General features: G+C 40.9%; 1 protein-coding gene across 3 annotated transcripts; it reads left to right on the top strand.

The window, feature by feature from the left end:
* Positions 1-3236: 3236 nt before the first annotated feature.
* On the top strand, positions 3237-9220 carry LOC139575814 (Iroquois homeobox protein 6a-like). Of its 3 annotated transcripts, none has more exons than XM_071401143.1 (7): positions 3237-3751; positions 4669-4882; positions 5179-5288; positions 5610-5905; positions 6189-6923; positions 7134-7236; positions 7668-9220. In XM_071401143.1, exons 1-7 carry the CDS (start codon positions 3738-3740, stop codon positions 7708-7710), a joined length of 1515 nt encoding a protein of 504 aa, XP_071257244.1. In that variant the 5' UTR covers positions 3237-3737; the 3' UTR covers positions 7711-9220. The 3 variants fall into 3 exon arrangements, with proteins under 3 accessions (XP_071257244.1, XP_071257243.1, XP_071257242.1); XM_071401142.1 differs by having other exon boundaries at positions 4619-4882; positions 7134-7245; XM_071401141.1 differs by having other exon boundaries at positions 4619-4882; positions 7668-9219.
* The last annotated feature ends 12809 nt before the right edge of the window (positions 9221-22029 follow it).

Below are 22029 nucleotides of genomic sequence, written 5' to 3'. Positions count from 1 at the left end.
GGTGTGTGTGTAATAATTCAGGATAGGATCACTAGTGAGTGGGGTGTGGATTCATGGGGATATATCAATCCACCTTAATGAGATTTCTCACCTCTACGTTTGTGCTCTCATCCCTTCCCCAGGTTCTCCCTCTCTCCATCTGTCTGGCCTTATTACCATTTCATAAAAAAACTGAAATATCTTATGAAAACCCAGCAAAGCTTTGTGAGCTTCATTAAATCAGCATAAGAAATGTATTAAGTGGGAAGAGACGTGTTGGAGGCTTGGAGGCATATAGCCCCCTGTGTTGACTTAACCTTTATCTTAGTGTTCTGTCTGATCCTGATGGGAAGAGGAACTGGAACTCAAACAGTCTGCTTCGTGCTTACCACAGGAACCAGGCTGAAATAACCAGAGCATCTTCTGCATAGCCTACAGTACATCCTTGGATATCTACTTTGTCCCTTAAGGGCTACTGTAGACATCTACCATGGATGAGGGAGATGAATGTAGTCTGTACACTAAATATTCTGAAGGTGTTAATGCAGGGACCATTCTACTGTACATCCCTAAGAGATTCAATCAGGGACCTAAACATTCCTACAGAGAGGAAATGGAGTGGATGGGTTTGTGTTAACAGCTCATTTGAACTCTGATTACATTTCAAGGTGCTTCTCCAGACTGGAGGCTGAAATCGGACAGGACATGGTAGACTGATGTCTCTACAGCAAAGTAATGTTGCTGTGTCAGCACCTGAGCTAATGCTCATGTCCTGTAAAATCGAACATGTCATCACAGGTAAAATAGGCAAAGAGTGTGAGAGAGTGGAACGTAACACACATTCACCTGACAAGCAATGTGAACAAAACAGTCAGATGTGGGATTCAAGTTGTTTACAATCTCCTGATAAAGATACAGAATTCCTAATGGAATTTGTAAAGGAAATAGGTAGATACTAAGTTCAAAACATGTCTAAATGAACATGAAGATGGGGCATTTTAAAGAGCAGTTGCAAACTGGCCAGTTAGGTTTGCCATTACAATTATTGTTGATTTGGGCCTGATGCAGTGAGATCCACAGTGACTGTTCCTAATACATTATGTATGAGGCTGTCCATATGCACTTGGGCCATCATGCATGCCCTTGTGAAAAGCACAGACCACAGCAAAGCAATCTACATGTTCTGCCCCCCTTGTGTACACATATTCCTCTGTAACTGAAGAGGAATAATAACCTCCCATCTCCACAAGATTTGACTTCTTAAAGATAATAATTCAGCTATAACACACTAAATTGAGTATGAAACACAAATGTGATTTTTATTCAAATTCTATTAGTAATTGTGTATTAAAATTAACAACAGTAGGCCTAGTAAAGCCATTGGAGAAAGTAGGTCTACAGTTACAGTTCTATTTTAAAGGACTATTGGTCCTTCTCTTATCAAGGAGAGCAGCTTTATCCATCTCATCTACATAATGTTGTCATGACCACTGCTTCTCCAGTCATCACTCAATACTCATACAATGTGTCAACGTGCAGCCAGATACAATTGACCATCCCACTACCTGTGTACCATCTGTATAAGGTATCCAAGGGCAATTCGACCACTGTGTCCACCGCCAACCTACTTTATCTCCTTGGAGAATCTCTGAAGGGATCAAAATCCATCTTTACTCGCGGCTCTCTGGCGCCACTCGAAGAGAAAGCCCGTAATCGCAGACGCATCTCCAGGGACTAAACACGCAATTACATTTGAGTGGAGAGGCATTGAAATATCACTCTCATATCAAACATGACAACAACGATCATATCCAAGATAGAAGGGAATGAAGCCGATCGCATTTGGTTGGTGACAGCGGGAGTCATCACTCTTGTTATTGTCAATAGGAAATAGTTTGAACTTAAATCACTAAATAATTATATATTTAGCTATTCGATGTGTGTGTGTGTGTGTGTGTGTGTGTGTGTGTGTGTGTGTGTGTGTGTGTGTGTGTGTGTGTGTGTGTGTGTGTGTGTGTGTGTGTGTGTGTGTGTGTGTGTGTGTGTGTGTGTGTGTGTGTGTGTGTAAATGCTTGCGATAATTACATTTAATTGCGAATTGCGCGTGTGAGAAGGACAGAGAAAGAGAGAGAAATTCATGAACTTCCTTATTCTAATAAACCTTACAATTATTTATCATTTTATTCTCAGCGAGGGAGCTATATTTCTTCCACAACTTTCAACTGAGCATCATTCAATTAAAATGCAATCTCGTCGCCTCCTTTCCGCTAGTATTTAATTAGAGTTGAGAGCGCAGGGTTTTCCACGTCGTTTTTTCCACACAGCTCTCGGGTTTTACCTCAAAGGCATAGTTTCACTGTGTTTGCGTCCCACCCTGTTCCCTATATAGTGCACTACTTTTGACCAGAGTCCTATTGGCCCTGTTCAAAAGTAGTGCACTATATAGGGCATATGGTGCCATTTCAGACTCAGAAACTGTGTAACTTGCTGGTTAAACAAGGGCATGTATCCATTTGTTAATTGATGCAATTACGCATTACGCGTAATGGTCACGTAGGTCTCCAGGCACGCATCAATCACTCGTCTATTGACCTGCCAAAGCCTTTCCATCCGCTCCTACTGGGACCGATCCTCTCCTCCTGATTCACCCCCCCCCCCCCCCCCCCCTCTCCTCCTCTCTCTCTAATAGAGAAAGATTGAAACATCATCGTCATTAAGTCGGTCTTACACCTCTGACCGGACAGATAGAGGCGCACAGAGGTCGTAAAAACGCGTTAAATCCACGATTGGTGTTCACTTGTTTTCACTTTTAGATATTCATAATCCCAAAATCCCAATGTAAAAAAGACAGAATAAGTGAGTGAGGTATAGTGTCTTCAAATGAAGATTTTTTTTGTTTGGATAAATATGTATTATTGTTTAAGTGAGCACATGAGACTAACTAACTAAAATGATTATTTTATGATGAAGATGCTGATAAGAAATAGCAAAGAATCAGATATCCCAAATGAAAGAAAACACAACTGAAGGCTTTCAGTTCAAATATTGTCCAAATAAATATGTATTATTCTACGCATAATAATAACAAAATATGCTTGGTGGTCATTTCAGTTGGTATTATTTTATAATTGGACATGATACGCATCAAGAGCGTTGATCTATCTGACAGTTCCATAACTGTACCAAAACAACCCCTTTCCTTTATACTCTTATCAGTGAAGCAAGTGAAGAAGACTACTGCACAAAGCCGAGGGGACACGGGGAGTGCACAGAACACCTTAAGAAAACGCGATGTTAGATGTGATTGGCAAAGACATTATTCTATCCTTGCTGTCCTGTCGTTCCGGGATTACAATGACGTCACACTGATACCCTTGCATGGGTGAATGCTAAAGAACTATAGAGGCACAAATAATAGCACAAGCAGAGTCCATATCTTGCAAGTCTTACGTTATCCTTTAAGCCTTCTTCAGCTAATACAACAACAATGTTTGTACTTAATGACGCTTAATTTCATTTTCTTATAATTTCCTTCGGGGGATTATTCATATATAAAACTATCTGCAGCTGTTGGTACCAGCCTCAACTCTCCCTCCTAAGTGCAATCATCTATTATTGAGCGAGAGGCCGTGCGTGGAAATGTGTGTAAGAAGGTGGATTTGAAGTAGAATTGGTTACAATCGATCAAGGGTGAAGAATATTCCTGATGTTAACAAAAGAAGCAGCTATGTCTTTCTCTCAGTTTGGATATCCTTACAATGCAACTTCACAGGTAAGACAATATCAACATGCTTTTTTCTCTCTCAATTTCAATGTGACAAATATGTAAACAAACTAGCATTATTTTAATTTGAACATCTCACTCTATAATCTAGATGCAGCACTGAATGGTTGCTTTCAAAATATGGACAGCTATTTTCAGGTGACGCTTTTGTTTAATCAAAATATCGACAGACATAAACACAGGTCCAATTTAATTGAATTATGAATGTACTCACGTGTTGTTTTGATCTGACAAAAGACCTGTGTTTATTACTAAGCTATAGCTCCGCTGTGTAGCCTAATTGCGCTTTGAAGTTAACAGTGAACCTTCCCAACTTTATCTTTCAGTCAGAGATCTCTGAATTTGGTTGACAATAACTAGTATTTAGAAAACGTGAAGTAGCCGTACGGATTTATCGTTTAAATATATTTGTTTGGGGACAACTGGACAAATGTATGCAATAAAAGTTCTCAGAACTTTGATTCAACTAGAAATAAGTTATTTTCCTCTAAGAGTATTAAAAGTTTTAGATCCTTTGTTTTCATCAAATTTCAGTAGCCTACAATAGCTTAGTCAGGCAGCGTATGAATACTTTGGGAATTCCTTTTCTATAAAATAAAAAAGCTAAATGAACTGAAACACATTATTTCCAAAATGGTACCTTATGATTTCACCTGGATATTATGTAAAATGCGATTCTAAAACTGTTAATCAAATTAGGCAGACACACTGCACGCGTTTATATCTAGTCTCCATCTTACCTGAATTGTCCTTTATCTCAAAACCATGTTAAAATATATTCTAGATATGAAGACAACAGAGCTCATACGTCAAACACGAATGACATGTCTATCCTCCACAATTCTCTTCATGCAGTTTTTCGTGTCGGCAAACCCCAGTACGACTTGCTGCGATTCGATTTCCAGGTCGGTCTCTGACGGGACGAGCGGTACCCAGACTCCTGCTACCTTCTGCTGCCCTTCCTACGAGAACCGGCTCCTGTCCAGCACACGGACGGAGCTCAACGCGGCACTAGGGATGTATAGCTCGCCCTACGCTGCCGCGGCCGCCGCCAGCCAGAACTATGCCAGCTACTTCCCCTACAGCGCCGAGCCCTCCGCTGCTATCTACTCATCTCTGGTACATCCCGTTTAATCTAATAGTGAATGGGGGTGGCTGGGATGTGATCGATCAAGATGGATGCTGATCAAAATTACTCTCCAAGTATTTCGTTATTGAAATTACTTTGAGTAGCATGTCTGCCTGATAGATGGGTCGAATAGACTTTGCAGTTTTAAAAATACTCATATTTAGGCTACCAGTAGCCTATTATGTTTCAATTTGGAAGGGAGTAAAGTAGCACACAATTTACATAAACTTATTTAGAAACAAATAAAGTTACCTAAGTGCTTCATAAAGTTGTTTTCTTATTTCAGAATCCACAGTATGAAATGAAGGATGGCACAGGCACTCTGCATTCTGGCATAAGTCAACCTGCCACCTACTATCCTTATGACCACTCACTGGGCCAGTACCAATATGACAGGTATGGAACCCCACACATTCCTTATCTGTAGTGCATCAGCTCAGCTACATTTACATTTACATTTAAGTCAGCTATTCCTTGTTAGTGTAATAAAGCCATATAGCACCCTGTTATGCATGAGTAATAACTTACATTCAATGAATCTCACACCTCCAGAGCAAAAGTCACAATTTATGCAGCTCTATACTGCTAGATAGAGCAGAGCTGTATAGTCTATTTTTCAGACAACACTCCAGGAGTGCCATGGGTCTGGGTGAATAGTTTATGAGTTTATATGCTAACGTTGCTAACGGCTAATGTGTTGTCTGCTATTACTACCAGGTATGGGACTATGGACTTTAATGGGTCAGCCAGGAGGAAGAATGCCACACGTGAGACCACCAGTACCCTGAAGACATGGCTGTACGAGCACAGGAAAAATCCCTACCCCACCAAGGGGGAGAAGATCATGCTGGCCATCATCACCAAAATGACCCTCACCCAAGTTTCCACCTGGTTCGCCAACGCCAGGAGGAGGCTAAAGAAGGAGAACAAGATGACCTGGTCACCAAAGAATAAGGCTGGGGACAACAGGAAGGACGACCTGGATAAAAGTGACCAAGACTGTGTCACCAAAGGTACACATCCTCTCTTCCCTCTTCCGTCTAGCAAAGCATATAAAAAAACATCTTAGAGTTTTGCACAACGATTTACAGTAGCTTGCTTCCTCTTAAACTAATCCACATCACCTACAATAACAAAAAAAATGTGAATTGATTAAAATGACAGCTTCTGCTCCTGAATATCACTACTATTTCACATGTCATGTTGTGTGTATTTGACAATTCAGATTCCAGTGAAAATGATACTGCTTCTACTCCTAATATCACCAGTAATATTCCTGTATATTTCATCATTCAGATTCCAGTGAGTGTAAAGATGAGAAAGACCTTAATCTGAGTGACCTGGAGGACATGGAGGACGAGGACTGTGACAAGCTGGACAGTGACTGTGAGAAGATGGCCCCCAGGGGCCCCGAGGAACAACAGGACCTCCACAGGGCCATGTCCGGTGGTGGTGTTGGCCCTGGAGGCCCTCCAAAGAGAGACTGCAGCTCAGAGCTCTCTCTATCCTTGCCCAACAGCTTCCACCACTCATTCCCATGTGGTATCAGGAGCCTACCCGCCCTGCCCTCTCTACCCGCCATGCCGTCGGACTTCCTTGATCCACTGGTGACGTCCAAGCCCCCGTCCACCACCACCACCATCCCCACGGGCACTCACACTGTGTCCCTGTCACACTTCGAGGTGTCGGACCGGGACAAGCCGAGGATCTGGTCTCTGGCGCGTACAGCGGCCACGGGGGTCATCCTGGGCTCTGCTCACCACGGGGCCCCAGAGCTCCGGACAGGGAGCATGCTGGGAGACTGCCAGCTACAGGGGACCAGGCTACCAGTGACTGGTACCGGACAGTGTGGGCCCCTCAGGGGCCTCCAGGATCCTACTAACATATCCAATGCTGAGAACCCTTTCCAGGAGGGCCCCTTGTTGCAATCTAAGGTCTATAGTGCAGGCAGCTACAACCACAAGGCCCTCCAACTGCACTGTTCCTCCTATCCTGCGCTTTCAGACTCATGCCAGTACTCCACTATCGAAGGTATGTACGTGTTGTGAAACTTGTGTTCAATTTTGAACGACTGTAATTGTGAAATTACCAGTGTAAAGATATACAATATTGAAATGTGTTTCAGAAATGCACATCTCTTTCACTACTATCAAAAATAATATTGACAAATAAATGGCTATACAATGCAATATTACCTGGCTGCAGCAAGTTTTTTACAGTGTGGTTTCTGTTGTTGTCTAGGATTCTCCAGTGGGAAGGCAGAGACAGAGCCCTCGGAACTCAGTGACACATGTGTGACCCTGCAGGATGACAAGGTCACTGCCTTCAGACCTGTGATGAAGAGGTGAGGAAGGTGAGCCTTCACACACACACACACACACACACACACACACACACACACACACACACACACACACACACACACACACACACACACACACACACACACACACACACACACACGTACACACACACATTCAACTTGTATATTATTCAACAAAGCATCTAACCATCATCTGCTAATCCAATCATTTGGATTACACCAGTTGTACTGAAACTTTTCTCTACTAACACAGGTATTACATATGTGATCTTGTCTATAAAGTGAATATGTTATTGGATTACCTGAAGACATATGTCAGTCTATAGTTAAGCAAATACTTCTACATTTGACTAATGATTTTATATTAGAAGGTATGTTCTTTTACGAGGGTTGATATTGTAATAGATATCAATAATTAACGAGCTTTTCTTTTTTCTCTCTCTTCCCCTTAGGTTGATGGACACGCAGTCATTACACAGTGGGACTTTTATTTAGCCGGTATTAGGCTATGCACTATAAAGACTTGGGATGACGAGCATCGGACATCCTACCTACCTTACACCTGGGAGCCGCGGCGCTCCGCAGTCAAAGCTCGATGAGCCCTGTCCAAACTGTGGAAGCTGCCATGATTTTGCACAACGTTGTTTTTATGGTGTTGACGATGACTTTATGCAAGACTTTCAAATGCAACGGTATGGGAACTGACGGTCAATTCATGATGTATGCAATGGGCAATCGTAGTGTAGCAATGTTATTTATTTGTGTATTTATTATTTGATTCCTCATCTGTTCATGTATTTATTTCGTATGTGTCATTTAAATATTTTGTTACATGTATGTATTGTTTCTACTGTGGTTGTGTGCTATTTTTACCTGATTTAAGGGAGAACTACTTAGCTTGTTGTTGGTCTTTCTGTTCGCTAAAAGAGTGGGATTTATTGAGTTGGGGTCGGAATTGTCTATTGTGTGTGTGTCGACCTGGAGAAATTGTTGATTGTGGTGTGTTCATCTCAAAGATAATTGTGAGCTTATTCTGTGTTTGCCATTCATGAAATATTTTATAAGAATGAATTTTTTAAAGAACTCCTCGTTTTTGTGTAAATATTATTTCCAGAACCTTAACATTGGTTTAATCGGCCAATTAAAACCTTTGAGACTGTTGCACTAGATCAAAGTTGATCTTCTTAACGTGGAGAATAATAGTGGAACATTGTTGGAAGGTCATAATTCAGTAGAGAACGTGAATGAACGTTACAAGGCCAGGAAGAAAGGGGACAGCATCTCTCCATTGTAATTATCTAATCAGTTCTGGCATCAAACACTTTGTTACTGTTCAGACAAGCAACGAGGCAGGAATACGGGATGAATGCCGCTTTGTCCGCTGTGTAGGCAGCCGCCGCAATAACTTACTTGTGTTAATTAAAAGGTCATTTGTAGTATCAAACCCATAAGGGAACATTCACATGGTTTGTGTGGGTTAGACTTTGGTTCTACTGTTTTTGCCTGGCCCGTTTCATTCATAACTGATTGATATAACACATGAGTATTAGCACAAGTATTAGGCCTGTGAGTAAAACTAAGCAATTGGTCATCATGCGTAAAACTACTAACACGAAAGCACTGGTTTCGTATTCCTTTCAACTTGAACTTTGAAGTAAGTTATTTTCAGAAAATGATAAGAAAGTTCATAGTTTATATTTGATTATGACATGATTATGGGCATGACATGTAGTATCGCATAGCATATTGCTCACTCCACAGTAGAAAACTCGAAAAACTTTTAAACAAAATGTTGTTGAAAACACTCAAATGCAATGCAGAAATGTGGGCCTAGTCTGAGATGGATATTGTGCAGACTTTATTATCAGAGGACCAAAAGAAAATGCTACCTCATAAACCAAAATAACGGTGTGACCTGCTGCGATTGACCCACAGCTTAGAGGCATGCAAATGAAGCCACCAAAAGATAAACGTTATTGCAGGTCGGATTTGGAGGATTAGAGCTTGTAATAAGAGTATTAGTTCTCGTATTAGGTCTATTGAAAGGGGCTGTGGTCAACGTTGTAGGCCCGGCCTATGGATGGGGATGGGGGACCCCTCAGTAATATATGCAATGATGTGACTTCAATGTAACAGGGTTCGGCGTAATTCCCTAGGAAATATCGTGATGAGGAATTATGATGACAATAATAACATCATATTTTGAGATCTTTATTCCAATCGTCTCCTCTCAGTCTCTTATGAATTAAGCTGGTATGGTCTTTACAATGGACTTTGCATTTAGTAATCAAATTATAAACATACAGGTAGGCCTAGACCTATTGCGTTGTCCACACACACAAAATAGACCTACATAGAGGCCTGCGTAATAACAATGTCGTTACGTTTCTTTCTGTTTATCGACTATGACTGAGCATTTTAAATAACATAAAACCTCCTCTGTAACTTACAGATAAGCAGAAGACACACACTTTGATCAACTCTTAAAAACACTTTTAGAAAATCTAATACCTGTCATCAAATGGGCCTACTTTGCCACACTATTCAGGACAATTAATCTATTTCCATCTCTTCATATAGACAACCTTCCCTTCAAAATAAATCAAAGGAACTTTTTGCCCACGAGGCCAGATAGAATGAAGGTGCGTGATGAACATCTGCTGACAGTTCAGATACGTGATTTTATTTTATTAAAGGTCAACCGACCGTGATTTCAGATTATCCATCCAGATCACCAACTCAATGCAATCTGTCCATACAGCCAGGCGAGATATGTTTCGGCAAATCTCTCTAAACATAATCTTGGGGAATCATATTCCGAATACTCTTTTGATTAAACAAATCTGAGCCTGGGCATGATGAGCGAATAACATGGACACAAATTTAATGATCCCGGTATTAATGTTTAATGAAAAAAAATGGGTTTTGCATATTCATTGTGCTGCCAAGATAATATTGCGTCATGTTTTGGATGTCATGGATGACAGCTCTCTGCTAGGACTACTAGTCTGTTATGTGTGATTTTTCTCCGTTATAGATTCATACAGACCTCAAGTCGTTAACAAAAACAAGATGCGTCCATTAGGCTATTTGATCGAGGACATTAAGACAATATTATCTCCCTAGTCTCGTTTAATAATACGTCTATTACTTACCATATAGACACGCGTCTCACCGATGGATCCCCATACATTTAAGATGTGGGCTATAGCTGTGTATTAAATATTTTGCGGAAAGTTAATTAAAACGGGGGTTGTAAAGAAAAGCAGCCAAACGTTATTGAAGGTAATGATGCATGGGCAATGGGATTACCACTATACCGGTATACCTGAGGGAAAGCAAAGCATAGATAATGGCGTGGACTCAACTCATCCAGCGTCTGTCTTCTCTTCTGCAGCTAATAGATCAATTAGTCAGTTTTACACACTGTTTACACGCTGCTAACTCAGAACGACTAGAGGAGGCCTCTGTGGCCTAAATGAGGCCTGTTGAGGTTTCAGGTCGGATTCTGACATAATAAAAGAACACAAAGTGCATGTTTTTCACAAATACATACAAATCTTTTTTTGAGGGGGAGCAACGCGTGTGAAGCTATAGGCCAATGCAAAACAAGTTCCCCAAATAGCTCACGCAAAATATTATTTGATTTCAGATGTGAGTATTAGGCGAATATGAGAGGGATGTTTGTGCAACATCTTTAATCTTTGAGTAGACATATTTATTCAAATGAAATATATGTCCTTGTAAACAATGTTGTATGTAAAAACAATAAGTTCCTTAGGTAGCCTATATGCACATCTAAATCGCCTTAATACATCTCATAATACACTTGTTCCTCCCACCCTCCCGATTACTTTTTCATTTGGGGAGGGGTTAGTTGTAGCCTAGGCCTCTTCCATAATCCAAAACAGATTTTGGGTAGCCTGATCTCTAATGATAAAGGGAAAAAATGAAAAACAAGATTCAGAGTAAACAAGAATACTTAAATAGGTTTGACAAAATGAGCGTCTTATCTTCGGCTCTGGGATATGAGAAATCGTCACTTAATGCCGCAAGCATCTCTTATTAGAGCAGCGTTTCTCAAACTCGGTCCTGGGGACCCCAAGGGGTGCAGCTTTTGGCTTTTGCCCTAGCACTACACCGCTGGTTCAAAATGTTTCGAAATGTTTGCAAATTTATGCAAAACGTAAGACAGTTAATACCTTTTTCACATAAGTATTCAAACCCTTTGCTATGAGACTCAAAATGGAGCTCAGGTAAATCCAGTTTCCATTTATCATCCTTGAGATGTTTCTACAACTTGATTGGAGTCCATCTGTGGTAAATTCAATTGACTGGACATGATTTGGAAAGGCACATAACTGGTTAAGGTCCCACAGTTGACAGTGCATGTCAGAGCAAAAACCAAGCCATGCGGTCAAAGGAATTGTCCGTAGAGCTCCGAGACAGGATTGGGTCGAGGAACAGATCTGGGGAAAGGTACCAAAACATTTCTGCAGCATTGAAAATCCTCAGGAACACAGTGGCCTTCATCATTCTTAATGATGAGTTGGCCACCTGGCCAAACTGAGCAATCTTGGGAGAAGGGCCTTGGTCAGAGAAGTAACTAAGAAACCGATGGTCACTCTGACAGAGCTCCAGAGATGGGAGAACCTTCCAGAAGGACAACCATCTCTGCAGCACCACCAATTAGGCCTTTATGATAGAGTGGCCAGACGGAAGACCTCCTCAGTAAAAGGCACATGACAGCCCGCTTGGAGTTTGCCAAAAGGCATCTAAAGGATTCTCAGACTATGAGAAACAATATTCTCTGGTCTGATGAAACAAAGATTGAACTCTTTGGCCTGAATGCCAAGCCCTACGTGTTTATCTGAAACCTGGCACCTACTGTGAAGCATGTTTTTCGGCGGCAGGGACTGGGAGACTAGTCAGGATCGAGGGAAAGATGAACAGAGCAAAGTACAGAAAACTCGCTCCAGAGCGCTCAGGACCTCAGACTGGGGCAAAGGTTCACCTTCCAACAGGACTACGACCCTAAGCACACAGCCAAAACAATGCAGGAGTGGCTTTGGGAAAAGTCTCTGGATGTCCTTGAGTGGCCCAGCCAGAGCCCGGACTTGAACCCGATCAAACATCTCTGGAGAGACCTGAAAAGCGAATGCTTCCCATCCAACCTGACAGAGCTTGAGAGGATCTGCTGAGAAGAATGGGAGAAGCTCCCCAAATTTAGATGTGCCAAGCTTGTAGCGTCATACCCAAGAAGACTCGAGGCTGTAGTCGCTGCCAAAGGTACCTCAATAAAGTACTGAGTAACGGGTCTGAATACTTATGTAAATGGTATATTTCTGTGTTTTATTTTTAATACATTTGCAAAAATGTTTAAAAAACAGTTTTTGCTTTGCCATTATGGAATAGTATGTGTAGCTTGATGAGGGGGAAACAATATTTAAGCAATTTTAGAATAAGGCTGTAAGGTAACAAAATTTGGAAAAAGTCAAGGGGTCTGAATACTTTCTGAATGCACAGTATATATAATTTCTGAAATATTACCACTACCTTTTAAAACCATGTCTATGTTTGTTTCCCTAACACATTTAAACACAATCATAATAGCTTTTTGTGTCTTTTAATCATTGGAATCATCTTTTAATGTAGGCTTAACACCTAACAAAGACTTTGTACTTTTTAAAACAATTTTAACATAGGCCAGGCCCTGTTGTTACCTCATATCCCAGCAATAATGCCTTGCATTATGCCTGGGAAGAAAACAGTTCAATTGGCTCAACTTCCCATTGGCTCAAAAATTGGCTCAATTTACCACATGGATATTGGCTCAACTTACCTCAAGGCAAACATTTGGACTATATTACCCCCACACAGCTACAAGGATACACTTTCATGCTAGGTTTAGGACCTCATATTGAAGCTTATAGAGACCCCAACTGATGTACAATCTTAAAATGATCAATTTTGGTATAGATACAAACCTAATGAAACCTTTAACACAATACATTAATTTGACTTGGTGAAAATACGTTTTTTGGACCTAACTTGCTTACCACTTTTTCCATGTGATTTCTTCCTTCACATACTCCATGAAATGATTACCTCTTCCTAAATATTTTGTCAAATTATACATTTTGTGTATGGTTTCCTAGAAACAAGGGTGGATCAAGTAACCCCTTTTGCTCAACTTACCTACCACTATAACTTTCAAGAATGCATCTTACTGTAGGTCCTATTGTAGGGCTATACTCGGCCTTGTCTCAGGATGGTAAGTTGGTGGTTGAAGATATCCCCTCTAGTGGTGTGGGGTCTGTGCTTTGGCAAAGTGGGTGGGGTTATATCCTGCCTGTTTGGCCCTGTCCGGGGGTATCATCGGATGGGGCCACAGTGTCTCCTGACCCCTCCTGTCTTAGCCTCCAGTATTTATGCTACAGTAGTTTATGTGTCGGGGGGCTAGGGTCAGTCTGTTATATCTGAAGTATTTCTCCTGTCTTATCCGGTGTCCTGTGTGAATTTAAGTATGCTCTCTCTAATTCTCTCTTTCTCTCTCTCTTTCTTTCTCTCTCTAGGAGGACCTGAGCCCTAGGACCATGCCTCAGGACTACCTGGCATGATGACTCCTTGCTGTCCCCAGTCCACCAGCTGCTGCTCCAGTTTCAACTGTTCTGCGGCTATGGAACCCTGACCTGTTCACCGGACGTGCTACCTGTCCCAGACCTGCTGTTTTCAACTCTCTAGAGACAGCAGGAGCTGTAGAGATACTCTCAATGATCGGCTATGAAAAGCCAACTGACATTTACTCCTGAGGTGCTGATTTGTTGCACCCTCGACAACTACTGTAATTATTATTATTTGACCATGCTGGTCATCTATGAACATTTGAACATCTTGGCCATGTTCGGTTATAATCTCCACCCGGCACAGCCAGAAGAGGACTGGCCACCCCTCATAGCCTGGTTCCTCTCTAGGTTTCTTCCTAGGTTCTGGCCTTTCTAGGGAGTTTTTCCTAGCCACCGTGCTTCTACACCTGCATTGCTTGCTGTTTGGGGTTTTAGGCTGGGTTTCTGTACAGCACTTTGAGATATCAGCTGATGTAAGAAGGGCTCTATAAATACATTTGATTTGATTTGATTTAGATACATATCTTGGAAAGAGAAGGCTCTGGTAAATTATCTATTTTTTGGACTGAGAGGAGAGGAAGGGATGTGTTAGGCTAGTTTTAGCACTTCTTTCATAGGGGTTCAAGGACAAGTCCTTTGGATTATCTACATGGGTACACATTTTCTATTTCCCTTGAAGTAACAGTCTATTTCTGTCTACAGTCAGAGTGCTATCCACAGGTTCATTACATTGCAGACAGCATTAGAGTCCATTTAGACTGAAAGCTCAAAGTATTTATATGCTATCTCATTCACTAGGTTCTTAGCAAGCCGTGCAAATATTCTACCTGAGTTTTATCATTCATTTTCCTGTCAGTCCACCTAATGATTATAACAGTGACAAACCTCTCTAACAATGCCTGTCATTCTAGTCTGTTATGCTGGCTATGATGCCAAAGGTCAACGCAGGGTTAACTTGCGTAGAAAGTGGGCTATCAGGCTTTTCCATCCATCCATCCATCAGCACATCACACGAGCGTCCCCTCAATGAGCTATGTGCCTCTCTGTACTGGGAGGAAGGATGTTTTAGATGGGGTGGCAGGTAGCCTAGTGGTTAGAGCATTGGGTCAGTAACTGAAAGGCTGCTGGATCAAATCTCTGAGCTGACAAGGTAAAGATCTGTTGTTCTGCCCATGAACAAGGCAGTTAACCCACTGTTCCCCAGTAGGCTGTCATTGTAAATAAGAATTTGTTCTTAACTGACTTGCCTAGTAAAATAAAGATTTGTATCCCAAACCAGTTTTTAGAAAATCATTATGAAGTTGACCATTTTAGGACCCCTTTTTAGACCTATACATGTTTCCTGTAAGACCCTATGATCTGTGAACTGTACATGATACAGACAACATCTTGGTGTCATTATACTTCTTATAGTGGGCTCTAAAATATGGAGTATGTCTAGATTCTGAAATACAAATGTTCACATTCATTTAGTCAACATTAAAATTATTAATATAAATACCTCAAATATGGAGTATGTCTAGATTCTGAAATACAAATGTTTACATTCATTTATTCAACATTAAAATATTCATATAATTATCTCAAAAGTACCCTTTTTGATACATTTTTAGACATATTGTTTTAAACAATATACTCTACAAGTACATCAAATGTACACAGTGGGTGCTCTCCTACTACTACTGAAGTTGTGATACATTTTATGAGCACCACCAACACAGTGAATTGGAAAATGGATTCAAGGGAATGCGCTCTGCTGGTGATTTGCTGAATTTAGTATTTATTTTTATGAATTTTAATTTATTCGAGTAGCCCAATTGAGACCATGGTCTCATCCCCAATGGTGCCCCGAGTACAAACTTTTTTTCACAACAGAAAGAACAATATACATTACAATTAAAACAAGAAGAATACAAATAGGCATAACTTCAACACCACAATTTCAACAAAGAAAACACTACAATCAATTGAAACAACTGCAATCCTCAATGAATTCATTCAACACTGCCCTAGCGGCACCAGGGAATCAAGATGCAAAGAATTTTGTAGGTTATTCCAACAATCGGGGGCCCTAAAACTAAAGGAGGATTTACCAGAGGGACCTCAAGAGTTAACCAATACTGCGAGCGGGTTTGGTAGCTCATTCTTTTATACGTTAGCAATGAAGTTAGGTAAATTAGAAGCTTGTGTAGCAGAGCTTTGTAAACAAACAGGGAGTAATGACTTGATCTACGGGACTTTAATGAGGGCCAGCCAACCTTTTGATACAGGATGCAGTGGTAAGTATTTAAACTGTCACCAGTGATAAAACAAATGGTGCTATGGTAGACGTCATCCAACCGTTTAAGAGTAGTGGCTGCTGCAATCTGGTAAATGGTGTCACCATGAATAAGACGTGTTAGGAATGTGATTGGTTAATTACCTAGAATGTCAATGTCTATGTATAAATTGGGTCACATCTTCAAAAGTAGCAGAGAGCCCACTATGGAAAGTGTATATTGTTCCAAACAATATGTCTAAATATAAGCTAAATCAAAAAGGGTACATTTGAGGTATTTATATTAATAATTTTAATGTTGACTAAATGAATGTGAACATTTGTATTTCAGAATCTAGGCATACTCCATATTTTAGAGCCCACTATAAGAAGTATAATGACACCAAGATGTTGTCTGTATCATGTACAGTTCACAGATCATAGGGTCTTACAGGAGGCATGTATAGGTCTAAAAAGGGGTCCTAAAATGGTCACTTTCATCATGATTTTCTAAAAACTGTTTTTTGATACAAATCTATAAGGCGTATCAAACATCCTTCCTCCCAAATAATTTTCTTTGAGAATTGCCAGAACAATCTGAGACACCAAAAATATTTTCGGGGCTTCCTAGCTTGGAAGCACCCTATGGAAGATGAATCAAACTGACATGACAGCAACGGCCAATTCATACTAATAAGACCCATAATAAGAATAACATCCAGAACAATAATTTGTCCCTGGGCCTGACAAAAGAGCCAAAGTGGAGGTGCCATTTGATGTGTCCCACGCTGGGCTCGGAGGGCTCATAAACAAAGTCTTTGTGCTGATGGCTCAGGGTTCAAATGTTGATGAGGGGGACAATATACACACTTCATTACATTTTGTCAAAGGGCGCCATGAAATATGTGTGGGACATTGTTTCGGTGCATGTCCTCCCTCCATGAAATTCCTGGTCGCCGATGTCGCTACAAGGTCTCTGCTAATGAGTTTTGTCAAAGATAATTATGGGGCTCGGCGGAGTGGCCAGAGCCAGGGATGAAAAGCTGGCATTGTGCGGCTCAGGAATAGACGTTGCATCGCGACCCCTGCTACATCCTATGCCCCCTGGGTGACCTGCACCTCTCCTGGCCCACGTCCACTCACTACCCACTGCTCCATGCCGGTCTAAAACTCAGGCAACCGAGACCTCTGATCCTCTCCTCTGATCCACTCCACCATCGTCAGACCCAGGGCTGTCCTTTGGGTACACTGGCCTACTAGGACACCCCTCTGCCCCCTTCTTCAGTGTCCTTGTTCTGATCCTAATTTAACCAAATGGAACTTGGCAAAAGGTTATGCCAATACAGTAGGTTCCCAGGGACAGGTTCTGTGTCCCAAATGGCACTATATTCCCTATATAGTGCACTACTTTTAACCAGGGCCCATAGGGAATAGAGTGTCATATGGAACTACCCAGGGTCCTCAGGTCTGGTGGCCTTCCGCTCGGCCTCCCCTCTGAGACCGGGAACAGGGGTTTGAAGAGTCCTCTGACCTGACACATAGTGTAACTCCATAGGAATATAGGCCTCCTCTGTGGCTGGGTACAATACGGTAGGCCCTGTTCGCTCCTCTCATCTCTCATCTCTCAGCTCAGTTCAGCTAGCCAGCTTTTGGGTCATTGTGAATGGGAGAATAGTGATACTATATGGAGGGTCACCCTGTAACTAGGCCTAATAATGGTGCTTTCATAACTCTGAATGCCTGTGTTGCATACTGACGCAATGACAGGGCCCGGCTGGGCTACAAAGAGTGGCCTAGATGTAAACTGGGGATTGGAGTCTTTATGCACAAGAGAAACATTGTTTTATAGTGGTATTAAACTACAGCACCTAAAGGGTCTATTTTAAACGCCTTCTTAGATCATCCTCACACTCTAGATGGTTCTGTATGGCCACATCTGCAAGGTTCTCAAATGCCACATTGGCTGTAATGTGTTGAAAGGCTGCACTGGTGATGGACTACATACGATAATAGAAACAGTAAAGAAATCCCAAAAACAAGATATGAGAAGAACACAAAGGGGGAACATTGGAAAAGAGAACCCCATGGAGGGACAGAACAAGAACAAGATAACCTCTCAGTTGGAGAGGCTGAATCGCCACATTGTACCTGCTTCAAACACAGTCTTAGTCCCTGATGGCATCCTATTCCCTATGTAGGGCACTGCTTTTGACCACAGACCTATGGGCCCTGTATAGGCAATAGAGTGCACTATATAGGGAGTAGGCTGCTACATGGGACACTGTCAGAGTCTCTTTATCCTTCCTGTTGTCTTGTTGTTCTTCTCTGTTTGTCTCCTTCCTGTTGTCTTGTTGTTCTTTTCTGTTTGTCTCCTTCCTGTTGTCTTCATGTTCTTTTCTGTTTGTCTCCTTCCTGATGTCTTCATGTTCTTTTCTGTTTGTCTCTTTCCTGTTGTCTTGTTGTTCTTTTCTGTTTGCCTCCTTCCTGTTGTCTTGATGTTCTTTTCTGTTTGTCTCTTTCCTGTTGTCTTGATGTTCTTTTCTGTTTGTCTCCTTCCTGTTGTCTTGATGTTCTTTTCTGTTTGTCTCCTTCCTGTTGTCTTGATGTTGTTTTCTGTTTGTCTCTTTCCTGTTGTCTTGATGTTCTTTTCTGTTTGTCTCCTTCCTGATGTCTTGATGTTCTTTTCTGTTTGTCTCCTTCCTGATGTCTTGATGTTCTTTTCTGTTTGTCTCCTTCCTGTTGTCTTGATGTTCTTTTCTGTTTGTCTCCTTCCTGTTGTCTTCATGTTCTTTTCTGTTTGTCTCCTTCCTGTTGTTCTGATGTTCTTTTCTGTTTGTCTCCTTCCTGTTGTCTTCATGTTCTTTTCTGTTTGTCTCCTTCCTGATGTCTTCATGTTCTTTTCTGTTTATCTCCTTCCTGTTGTCTTGATGTTCTTTTCTCTTTGTCTCCTTCCTGTTGTCTTGTTGTTCTTTTCTCTTTGTCTCCTTCCTGTTATCTTCATGTTCTTTTCTGTTTGTCTCCTTCCTGTTGTCTTGATGTTCTTTTCTGTTTGTCTCCTTCCTGTAGTCTTGATGTTCTTTTCTGTTTGTCTCCTTCCTGTTGTCTTGATGTTCTTTTCTGTTTGTCTCCTTCCTGTTGTCTTGATGTTCCTTTCTGTTTGTCTCCTTCCTGTTGTCTTGATGTTCTTTTCTGTTTGTCTCCTTCCTGTTGTCTTGATGTTCTTTTCTGTTTGTCTCTTTCCTGTTGTCTTGTTCTTTTCTGTTTGTCTCCTTCCTGTTGTCTTGATGTTCTTTTCTGTTTGTCTCCTTCCTGTTGTCTTGTTCTTTTCTGTTTGTCTCCTTCCTGTTGTCTTGATGTTCTTTTCTGTTTGTCTCCTTCCTGTTGTCTTGATGTTCTTTTCTGTTTGTCTCCTTCCTGATGTCTTCATGTTCTTTTCTGTTTGTCTCCTTCCTGTTGTCTTGATGTTCTTTTCTGTTTGTCTCCTTCCTGATGTCTTCATGTTCTTTTCTGTTTGTCTCCTTCCTGTTGTCTTGATGTTCTTTTCTGTTTGTCTCTTTCCTGTTGTCTTGTTCTTTTCTGTTTGTCTCTTTCCTGTTGTCTTGATGTTCTTTTCTGTTTGTCTCTTTCCTGTTGTCTTGATGTTCTTTTCTGTTTGTCTCTTTCCTGTTGTCTTGATGATATTTTCTGTTTGTCTCCTTCCTGTTGTCTTGATGTTCTTTTCTGTTGTCTCCTTCCTGTTGTCTTGATGTTCTTTTCTGTTTGTCTCTTTCCTGTTGTCTTGATGATATTTTCTGTTTGTCTCCTTCCTGTTGTCTTGATGTTCTTTTCTGTTTGTCTCTTTCCTGTTGTCTTGTTCTTTTCTGTTTGTCTCTTTCCTGTTGTCTTGATGTTCTTTTCTGTTTGTCTCTTTCCTGTTGTCTTGATGTTCTTTTCTGTTTGTCTCTTTCCTGTTGTCTTGATGATATTTTCTGTTTGTCTCTTTCCTGTTGTCTTGATGTTCTTTTCTGTTTGTCTCTTTCCTGTTGTCTTGATGATATTTTCTGTTTGTCTCTTTCCTGTTGTCTTGATGTTCTTTTCTGTTTGTCTCTTTCCTGTTGTCTTGATGATATTTTCTGTTTGTCTCCTTCCTGTTGTCTTGATGTTCTTTTCTGTTTGTCTCTTTCCTGTTGTCTTGATGTTCTTTTCTGTTTGTCTCTTTCCTGTTGTCTTGATGATATTTTCTGTTTGTCTCCTTCCTGTTGTCTTGATGTTCTTTTCTGTTGTCTCCTTCCTGTTGTCTTGATGTTCTTTTCTGTTTGTCTCCTTCCTGTTGTCTTGATGTTCTTTTCTGTTTGTCTCCTTCCTGTTGTCTTGATGTTCTTTTCTCTTTGTCTCCTTCCTGTTGTCTTGTTGTTCTTTTCTGTTTGTCTCCTTCCTGTTTTCTTCATGTTCTTTTCTGTTTGTCTCCTTCCTGTTGTCTTCATGTTCTTTTCTGTTTGTCTCCTTCCTGATGTCTTCATGTTCTTTTCTGTTTGTCTCCTTCCTGTTGTCTTCATGTTCTTTTCTGTTTGTCTCCTTCCTGTTGTCTTGTTGTTCTTTTCTGTTTGTCTCCTTCCTGCTGTCTTGATGTTCTTTTCTGTTTGTCTCTTTCCTGTTGTCTTGATGTTCTTTTATGTTTGTCTCCTTCCTGTTGTCTTCATGTTCTTTTCTGTTTGTCTCCTTCCTGATGTCTTCATGTTCTTTTCTGTTTGTCTCCTTCCTGTTGTCTTGTTGTTCTTTTCTGTTTGCCTCCTTCCTGTTGTCTTGATGTTCTTTTCTGTTTGTCTCTTTCCTGTTGTCTTGATGTTCTTTTCTGTTTGTCTCCTTCCTGTTGTCTTGATGTTCTTTTCTGTTTGTCTCCTTCCTGTTGTCTTGATGTTGTTTTCTGTTTGTCTCTTTCCTGTTGTCTTCATGTTCTTTTCTGTTTGTCTCCTTCCTGATGTCTTGATGTTCTTTTCTGTTTGTCTCCTTCCTGATGTCTTGATGTTCTTTTCTGTTTGTCTCCTTCCTGTTGTCTTGATGTTCTTTTCTGTTTGTCTCCTTCCTGTTGTCTTCATGTTCTTTTCTGTTTGTCTCCTTCCTGTTGTCGTGATGTTCTTTTCTGTTTGTCTCCTTCCTGTTGTCTTCATGTTCTTTTCTGTTTGTCTCCTTCCTGTTGTCTTGATGTTCTTTTCTGTTTGTCTCCTTCCTGATGTCTTCATGTTCTTTTCTGTTTATCTCCTTCCTGTTGTCTTGATGTTCTTTTCTCTTTGTCTCCTTCCTGTTGTCTTGATGTTCTTTTCTCTTTGTCTCCTTCCTGTTATCTTCATGTTCTTTTCTGTTTGTCTCCTTCCTGTTGTCTTGATGTTCTTTTCTGTTTGTCTCCTTCCTGTTGTCTTGATGTTCTTTTCTGTTTGTCTCCTTCCTGTTGTCTTGTTGTTCTTTTCTGTTTGTCTCCTTCCTGTTGTCTTGATGTTCCTTTCTGTTTGTCTCCTTCCTGTTGTCTTGTTGTTCTTTTCTGTTTGTCTCCTTCCTGTTGTCTTGATGTTCTTTTCTGTTTGTCTCTTTCCTGTTGTCTTGATGTTCTTTTCTGTTTGTCTCCTTCCTGTTGTCTTGATGTTCTTTTCTATTTGTCTCTTTCCTGTTGTCTTGATGTTCTTTTCTGTTTGTCTCCTTCCTGTTGTCTTGATGTTCTTTTCTGTTTGTCTCTTTCCTGTTGTCTTGATGTTCTTTTCTGTTTGTCTCTTTCCTGTTGTCTTGTTCTTTTCTGTTTGTCTCCTTCCTGTTGTCTTGATGTTCTTTTCTGTTTGTCTCCTTCCTGTTGTCTTGTTCTTTTCTGTTTGTCTCTTTCCTGTTGTCTTGATGTTCTTTTCTGTTTGTCTCCTTCCTGATGTCTTCATGTTCTTTTCTGTTTGTCTCCTTCCTGTTGTCTTG

Source organism: Salvelinus alpinus, chromosome 5, assembly GCF_045679555.1.
Source record: "Salvelinus alpinus chromosome 5, SLU_Salpinus.1, whole genome shotgun sequence".
NCBI classification, from domain to species: Eukaryota; Metazoa; Chordata; class Actinopteri; order Salmoniformes; family Salmonidae; genus Salvelinus; species Salvelinus alpinus.
The sequence above is the reverse complement of the archived record's forward strand: the minus strand, read 5'-3'. Positions and strand labels throughout refer to the sequence as shown.

Excerpts from the sequence above, each read along its gene's own strand:
- LOC139575814 (XM_071401141.1), top strand. The coding sequence starts at position 3,686 with ATGTTAACAAAAGAAGCAGCTATGTCTTTCTCTCAGTTTGGATATCCT. Across the intron at positions 3,752-4,618 it reads CTTACAATGCAACTTCACAG|TTTTTCGTGTCGGCAAACCC; the intron begins GTAAGACAATAT and ends CTCTTCATGCAG. Across the intron at positions 5,906-6,188 it reads CCAAGACTGTGTCACCAAAG|ATTCCAGTGAGTGTAAAGAT; the intron begins GTACACATCCTC and ends TTCATCATTCAG.